The following is a 9,393-nucleotide window of genomic DNA, read 5'->3' as shown; positions in this document are numbered from 1 at the left end:
CACTTTGTAAACCATAAGTTTGCTTTCTGTATCTGTGCATCTCTTTCTATTTTATATATAGACTTATTTGTATTAATTTTATATTCTACATATAAGTGATATCGTATATTTGTTTTTCTCTGACTATGGTATGATAATCTCTAGGTCTATCCATGTTGCTGTAAATGGCAGTATTTCATTCATTTATTAGATGTGTAAGATTTTATTTTTTCTGTATACCACATCTTCTTAAGCCCATCATCTGTTGTTGAACATTTGGGTTGTTTCTATGTTTGTCTATGGTAAATAGTGCTGCTATGAACTTTGTGGTGCATGTATCTTTTCAAATTAGTGTTTTCCTTTTTTTTAGACATATACCCAGGAATGGGAATGCTGGATCATATGATAGCTCTATTTTTAGTTTTTTAAGGAATCTCCATACTGTTTTCCATAGTGGATATACCAATTTACATTGTTAACAACAGTGTAAGAGGTTTTGCTTTCCTCCTCTGTCACACTTTGATGGAAGAAACACGAACCACTACCCATGAACCACTACATGAATGCCAAGAAAAATGCAAGGAATTAGGTGCTTTAAAAAATCATTAGGCTTTATTTTCAAGGTCACAACTCTTTGCTGCATCAAGAGGTCAAAAAATTCCTGCTATCTATTTTACACATGGTAATGTAAGTTTCCATGCTACTCTTCCCATACATCTCACCCTCTCCTCCCCTCTCCCCATGTCCATAAGTCTATTCTCTATGTCTGTTTCTCCATTGCTGCCCTGCAGATAAATTCTTCAGTACCGTTTTTCTAGATTCCATATATAGATAGCCAATGGGAATTTGCTGTATGTCTCAGGAAACTCAAACAGGGGCTCTGTATCAACCTCGGGGGGTGGGGGATGGGGAAGGAGATGGGAGTGAGGTTCAAAGGGGAGGGGATATATGTATACCTATGGCTGATTCATGTTGAGGTTTGACAGAAAACAACAAAATTCTGTAAAACAATTATGCTTCAATTAAAAAATAAACAAATTTTAAAAATTCCTGTTAACATCACTGTCAACTGCTATTGCAGCTCTAGTGTCCCACTCCCCAAAAGCTGATTACTAGACACTGGAACATAGAGGGTGTCTGCTTCCCTACTCATGTCATCTTGAGTCTGCTCATTCACTTGCCATGAGAGGGAAAATAGCATCTGCCCTATATTGCTTTCCAAATGTTATATGAACCTGTCAAATTGAAAAAAATATAATTCATTATACATATATAATGTTAGTTGTTAATAGGTTTATATAATGTAATTTGTTAGTTTTATAGCAATTTGCTATGGAGAAAAAGAAAAAAAAGCAAAGAGAGGAAAGGGAAGGGAGAGAAGAGAAGGGAGAAGAAAGAAACACAAGAGTATAAGAACTTTACTCTCTTGTTTTAAAACATTCAGTTCAGTTCAGTTCAGTTCAGTTGCTCAGTGGTGTCTGACTCTTTGCGACCCCACAAATTGGTCTCTAATAAAAAGCAAATTATTTGGAGAGGTACAAATCATTTGTCTTTTGTCAGTAATTCTTTATTCAGTGAGGATAATGAATTTGCAATTCTTTCTTAAGAAGGAATTGGCATTAAAAAGCATATCCTTGATGCTTTAAAAATATCTCTAGTTTCATTTATTTCTCAAAGAGAGTGGAGTGGATTGGTATATTTCAGATAAACATGAAAGCACGTATAAGCAACATATATAACTCAATAACTTATCATACATTTATGGCTATGTTTATATGCTTTAAAATACTGTTTTCTGCTTCTGTTGGGCAGAATATTCTATACTGTCACTATGTCAGTTTAACTGCTGTCAACAAAATCACTTATTATTTTTTTCTAGGTAATTTCATGATGTTTTCCTGTCCTTTTACTTTTAACTGATTTGGAACTTCTTGGGGTCTTTATGTTTAAGGTTGGTTTTGTGTAAGCAGTGTATAGTTAAGTCTTACTGTATTGGTTCAGTCTTACATTTTAGACATTTTTGAAGTTTTTTTTAACACTCACTGTAAACCTTGTGAATCTCCTTATTTTCCTTGAAAAATAAAGGAAATATGAGAAGATTATCTTTTATTGCTATCAGGTAATTCTAAAATAGAGGGTACTTCCACAGAGGGGATAAACATCACATCATTATAGCAAGTGGAACATCTTATATATGAAATTTTCTTTTAAAATCATGGTACAAAAGTGGTACAAAAGTTGGCAATTAGTGTTTTTCTCATGGACATATTTTGTTCCTATTAATTAACCTTATTGATAAGGTCCTCAGTGCATCAGTAAGTGGGTGTATGGAATTTCAGTGTTGTCAAAGGAAAGGCAGGAGTACACCCAAAGATAGGTCTCTCATTGTACTTAGAGTATAGAGTGAATGAAAACTAATGTTAAAGGACTTGAGGACACAAAATATCCAAAATCTTGCTCATTTTTTTGTCTTTTCCAGCCACTCACTAGGCACTATGACATTATATTAAGTTAACATTATTTGCGGAGAAGGCAATGGCACCCCACTCCAGTACTCTTGCCTGGAAAATCCCATGGGTGGAGGAGCCTGATAGGCTGCGGTTCATGGGGTCACGAAGAGTCGGACTCGACTGAGCGACTTCAGTTTCACTTTTCACTTTCATGCATTGGAGAAGGAAATGGCAACCCACTCCAGTGTTCTTGCCTGGAGAATCCCAAGGACAGCGGAGCCTGGTGGGCTGCCGTCTATGGGGTCACACGGAGTCGGACACGACTGAAGTGACTTAGCAACTTAGCAACATTATTTGAACTTTTGTAATATGCATTCAAAATCATGTATACACTGCATTCCAGAAAGACTTATATATTACTGATTTATTTTAAAAGTTTCCCTTTAAAAAATCTAGCAAGATTGACCATTTCCTTCCTATTGTGCCACTTTTTCTTTAAGCCCATCCCCATTAAATTCTGCAGTCTCATCTAGCTTTCTAATTAGGGAAGGTTTTCAGATTATCCTACAAAATACAGGCACGACTGGGAAGTGACATCATAGACAGTGAGAGCCAACTCCCTCTTCTTGTTGCTCATGGACAATGAGTGGACTAAGAGCATCCTCTTAAAATTTGACTCTCCTGACACTGTCTTAACTTGCTTCTTATTTTTTCTTCATTGCTTTTCCCATTTCTTTTTATTTCTCTCTGGTATATGACTGTTGAATCCCCATGGTGATGGGGGAATTCACCGTGTCCCAAATAAAGTGGACTGAAAGACCTTTTGGTCTGCAGCAGAATCCTTGTGATTTACATCATTTCATTCAAACACAAACATTGCATACATTGTGGATTTATGTGCAGTTAAGTCTCCAGGCTCTGCAGCTATATGCTATCAAAGACAACAGAGTCAAATCCTATTAGAGGAACATTACTATTTCAGTGCCTAATCATTTCATACATCTACATTATAGAATACACAAGTATGTAAAATATTTTAATTTGTTTCCTGCTTCAATTATTCTAATGTGACATGAAAATTGTTGAAAATTCCTTGTGTTTTTTGAACAGTATACATGAATATCTTAAGGAGTATGTTAGTACTAACAACTTAAGTCAAAACACTGGAGTAATTATAACTGCAAAATACCTTGAACCCTAACCCAATCTGAACCACAGGTAATCTGCACAATTTTGTGACTATTTCAGTAAAAAAAAAAGAACTGATAATAGTACGACATCTAAACATTTCTCTTTAAAACTTTTGTCAGCGAATCTATGACTTTCTTATTTCTCAGGCTGTAGATGATTGGATTTAACAAGGGAATTATGACAGTGTAAAATAGGGAATCCATCATATCTTGATCATCTGCCTGTGTGGATCCAGGGCGCACATACATGAAGAGAAGAGGCCCATAGTATAAAGAGACAGATAGGAGGTGGGCTCCACAGGTGGAGAAGGCCTTTCTTATGCCTTGTACAGACTTATTTTTCAAAATCGTAAGTAGAACAAGTGTATAAGAGACAAGAACAGTCATAATGCTAAGCACCTGTATTGACCCAGAGGAAATAAATACCATTAGAACATTAATTGAAGGGTCAATACAAGAAATCCTCAACAATGGCATGATGTCACAGTAAAAGTGATGTATTATGTTAGACTTACAGAAGGTTAACCTGAATAAAGCACCTACATGAATCATGGGATGAATAAGCCCTGCTACAAATGATGAGACTAACAGCTGGATGCATAGTTTGTTGGTCATGATCACTGGATACAGTAATGGTTTGCATATGGCCACATAGCGATCATATGCCATTGTTGCAAGTAAAAAGCATTCCGTGGTTCCACCAAATGCAAAGGAAAGAAATTGTAACATGCATTCAGAGAGAGATATCATTTTACTCCTGGCAAAAAAATTGACTAGCATCTTGGGGGTCACTGTGGATGATATCCAAGAATCCACAAAGGCTAAACTCCCAAGGAATAAGTACATGGGGATGTGAAGGTGAGGGTCATTGTAGATAAGATAAATTAGTCCAAGGTTTCCCACAGTGGTGATGAGGTATATCACCAAGAACAACAAGAATAAGGGGATTTGCCACTCAAGTTGATAGGGAAGTCCAGTGAGAACAAACATTGACAGCAGTGTTGCATTTTTAATATCCATGCTCCCTGAAATGAAAGGCAGTAAATGTAAGATATAAGTAGATGTAAATGACCCTATGGACTGTATCCCCCCAGGTTTTTTCATGGGGATTCTCCAGGTAAGAATACTGGAGTGGGTTGCCATACCCACCTCCAGGGGACCTTCCCAACTCAAGGATCGAACCTAGGTCTCCACATTGCAGGTGGATTCTTTACTATCTGAGCCACCAGGGAAGCCCAAGTAGATGTAAGCTTTATAGAAAGACTATTAGGAGAAATAATTGAAACAAAGTCATACACTTATCAGAGTGCCTTAAATGTATTTAGTACTAGCATACCCACTCCAGTATTCTTACTTGGGTAATCCCACAGAGGAGCCTGGCAGGCTACCGTCCATGGGGTCACAAAGTGTTGGACATGACATAGCAACTAAACAACAACAACAAATAGCAATGGAAACTAATTTTGGAAATTGGTGTAGTGGAAAATGCAATTATTGCATTAAAAATGTGGGAGAATGAAAGGATTTAGAAAAAAGAAAAAGACTCTAAACATTAGTTAAATTTATGGAGATAACTGAATGTGTGAGGGACATTCTGTCTAGGATATGGATGAGATTCCAGGGAAAAGAAATTTGAGCTATTACAAAATGATTTGGATGCCATGTGAACTTTGTCAGACAGCAGGCATGCACTGGGAACTTTTAATACAAGGAGCCACATTATATTTTTTAAAATCAATATTAGGTAGTGTAGAAATACTCTGTAGGGAAGGGAAACTAGTGTCAGGAATACTAATTAGGGAGCTGATACTCTTATTGAATTTTTCTCGAATCAGAATACACATCAAAATAGGTGAAATATTTGTACAAAATACAGATTATGCAGTATTACTGTAAATGTATTTTCAAGAGGGTAAGAGTAAAGCTCAACAATCTGCATTTCAAAAATTCCCTCCAGTTGATTCAAATTCATGTGAAGCTCTAGTCTCTCTGGTATGATTTACTACTAGCACACCCATTCCAGTATTCTTGTTTTGGAAAGCCCACAGAGGAGCCTGGCGGGCTACAGTCTATGGGATCACCCATGATGAGGAGGGAAAAAAAGAAGTAAATCAGAATGTAGAGTCACTAAGACTCAGTAACATAGATGTGAAGGAGGTGGTCAGTGAAGGAGAAAGGAGACAGTTGGATAGATGGTCATCACAAATTGAATTTGAGAATTCAGATGTTCGGGCTACTTTGTAGAGAAAGCATCTTCTGAATATCCAGGTGGGATAGCTTAGTAGTGTGTCTGTTAGCACTTAATATAAACAATGACTTTGGAGTATTTGGATGACTGAAGGCATACTTATGAAAGACCTAACCATTAGAAAGTGTGCATAAGGAAAAAAGAGGAGGATACAGAAAAAAGAAATTCAGCAACTTTTATTAAAGAAGTTTGAAATAGATACATATCATTTTAGATAGCTGAAAATGATCCTCTTTTCTACTACATGAGTCTTGGTATCAGGCAATTCTACCACTTACTCACTTTTCCATCCCCTTGCAACTAGAGTAAGGGGACTTGATCTAGGTTTGAATAGTCAAACGTACTAACACTGGATTTGTAACATCGAGCATGGAGCAAAGGGACAGGACAAAATGAATTTGTGTTGCAAAGTCGGCCACAGCAGCCAGATCAAGACCCTAGGAAATGCTTCTTGCATCTGCACCAGCTGCATTGTCAGCATGAGCTGTGGCTTCTACAATTCAGCAGCTGCTATAGGAGCTCCTACTGAGCAAGTGTGGAGATTTGATTTGGGCTGCTGTCTCACTGTATTGTTTTCTTTTGTTCCTGCCCATTTATCAGCAGATTCCTCCAATCTCCTTGGAATTTCTATGTAATAGTCAATTTCCATTCAGCTAATTTTCTGTTACAAACAAGTGCCCTAGCTTTAGCCAAAGAGAGATAAGTTCAGTTCAGTTCAGTCACTCAGTCATGTCCAACTCTTTGCGACCCCATGAATTGCAACACCCCAGGCTTCCCTGTCCATCACCAACTCCCGGAAAGATAATGGAGAGACCAAAAAGATACACTGCGCAGAGTAATCAGAGAAGCAGAAGGAAGAACTGGAGAGTTGAGTGTTGTAAACATAAAGAGAAAAAAGACACAAGAACATAATGAAGTGCGACACTGACTGGCAAAATAATGCTCCCGTAGAACAAGAGGTGAACAATCACTGAATCTGGGAAATGAGAGATTTTTAGTGTCTTCAGTGAGAGGAGCTTCCAATTTATGATCGAGTTGAGGCCAGAGAATAGTGAGAAATGAACGGGAAGCATTGCACATAACATGAGGAGAATGTTTTTGAGTACTCCAAGAAAAAAATGGATAACAATTATAATCTTTCTACTTCCTATAGACAAAAGGTGTTTTTTTTTTTCCTGTAGAGTATTTAAATACATATTTTCTAAAGTGTTTAAACACATATTTTCTTGACCTTCCCTGGTGGCTCAGATGGTAAAGAATCTGCCTGCAGTGCAGTAAACCTGGGTTCAATCCCTGGGTTGGGGAGATCCCCTGGAGAAGGGAATGGCAACCCACTCCAGTATTCTTGCCTGGGAAATTCCGTGGACAGAGGAGCCTGGCAGTCTACAGTCTGTGGGATTGCAAAGAGTCAGACATGACTGAGGGACTAACACTTTCACTTTCTTTCACACTTTCTGAAGAGAGGAAGGTACCAAGATGAGAAAGAGGGTAGAAGTAGAGAGGAGCAATTGGGTGAGTTATTTAAAAAAACAAGTGGAGAAATATAAAAAGCATAACAGAGCCACAGATAGAAAACTGTAGGAAAGACAAGACAATGAAGACACGTAGTATCAGGATAAACACCAAGAAGGAAATATGGGGAAAATTTGCAGGTAAATATTTGTCTTCATTCTGGTTTTCATTAAATGTTGTCAACACTGGAAATCTTTCTGTATTCTATTTTTCAAAATTCAAAGATTATCTTCCTAGGGAATTTGTGTATGACACAGAATTTAATTTTAAATTTTACCTTAGAAACTTTGACTGTTTTTAAATATATTAGCATTGCTGGAAAGTTCTTTCCATCATTAATTAAAAATTGATTTATATGTTTTATTACAGTGATTAGAGCTGATTTTCTCTAGAAATCCTGCTGTGTTTATTTGAGAGCACTTTCTTCTCCACCAGTTTTTCTAGTAAAATAAAATTGAGCCAAAGACTGGAGCCTAATTCAAGTAATATAAATAACCAATGCCAGTAATTCTAGTTGTCAAATGTATTTAATTTGGAATAGGCTCCCTTCCTTGCAATTCCAAATTAAATGATAATTGAAAATGCTCAAATTCAATATGTGTGTGGTGGGTCTTTATTAAGTATAAACTTGAAAGGAGCAATAGGGGAACATTTTATGCATATTTCTTACAATATATATTAAAATAATAAAAGTATTCTCAGAAGTAGGTGAGAGAATAGAGAAATTAATATGTAAGTGACTTACCTTAAAAGTTTAGTCAGCAACTGTGATTAAAAAGAATGAAACTTTTTAATCAGAATAAGCAGAAAAATTTCTTATGTAGGAAACATGTGACCTATATTTAAAGCCAGTTTAAATTCTTTAAGATTCTAGTTCACCAAAATTTATGAAGTCTTTATAGTTATGTTAGAAAGATAATGAATTATCATTGAGGGAGAATTCAGTCTTACAGTTATTTTGCCTATCTAGATTTAGTCACAAAAATATGACATATAGATATTTCATTAATTGTTAATTTTTTTCACCTGCCTTTTTGGCATCTAGTAAGTCAATTTAAAATTATAGATTTTACAGTATTCTGACTGTTTTACCTAAGAATAATACGCCTTACAGAAGTTATTTCCCTTTTACCCATATCTTGTGAGAAACTGTGGTGATCCTTTCAAAGAGGTAGGCTTTTTAAGTAGAAAATAATGCAGCATCACTGGGATGATAATGGCACAGGCCACGATTCCTTGCATATTCATTTCCCAAGGTCAGGAAAATTTTGTTTATGTAAATTAGCTTTGAACAGAAGAGTCAACCAATTATATGAAAGTGTTCTTTTTAAACAGAAGAGGAAGGAATGAAGCACTAAAATTTCCTAATATCATGCATTGATTCCCTTTAGGACAAAACTAAGTTGTTCCTCTGGGCATTATAGATTTGAACCTGTAGGAAAAGTCCAGGTTGTTCCACAGGGCATTACAGACTCTAAAATAATAAACATCAAGTCACTGTAGACAATTCTAGTTTTAACAACTGAAATTGTATTTTATGTCACTGCCTTCCATAACAGATGACACTTCTGTCATGTTTATACAAACTTCAGTTCATCCACAAATTTTGATGCTCTGAGTGCTTTGATTAGTATGGTCTTTTCTGAGCTAATTATACATGAATTCAATGAGGACAAAATTCTAGACTACCTTTAGGAGCCAAGTACAAGAAAGTTGTCCTCCTGGTGCAAACTATAGCTCACATTCCAGATCTGCAAAGAACTCCCCACTTTAGAGTGAAATTTTTGGAGAAAAATTTTACTAGGCATAGGTCAGGGGAAGGAGCAAAGATAAAACAAAACAAAGGATCACAGTGGGAGGTGGCCTAGATCAGTGCCTCTCCAACTTTAGTCCCTGTGAATCTCCTGGTGATTTTCTGAAAGTGCATATTCTGTTTCAATAGGTCAGGGCTGGGTCCTGAGGGTCTTCATTTCTACCAAGGTGATGCCTCTAGACATTTAGCATCCTCAGGGTT

The 9,393-nt window shown here is 36.6% G+C and overlaps 1 protein-coding gene across 1 annotated transcript; it reads right to left on the bottom strand.

Moving 5' to 3' along the window:
• Positions 1 to 3,709: 3,709 nt before the first annotated feature.
• Positions 3,710 to 4,639, bottom strand: LOC101105374 (olfactory receptor 5H2-like). The gene has a single exon (XM_004002863.4). The coding sequence runs from the start codon at positions 4,637 to 4,639 to the stop codon at positions 3,710 to 3,712; it is 930 nt and encodes a 309-aa protein (XP_004002912.2).
• Between the last annotated feature and the right edge of the window lie 4,754 nt (positions 4,640 to 9,393).

Source organism: Ovis aries, chromosome 1 (assembly GCF_016772045.2).
Source record: "Ovis aries strain OAR_USU_Benz2616 breed Rambouillet chromosome 1, ARS-UI_Ramb_v3.0, whole genome shotgun sequence".
Taxonomy (NCBI): Eukaryota; Metazoa; Chordata; class Mammalia; order Artiodactyla; family Bovidae; genus Ovis; species Ovis aries.
This window is presented reverse-complemented; position numbering and strand designations above follow the sequence as displayed.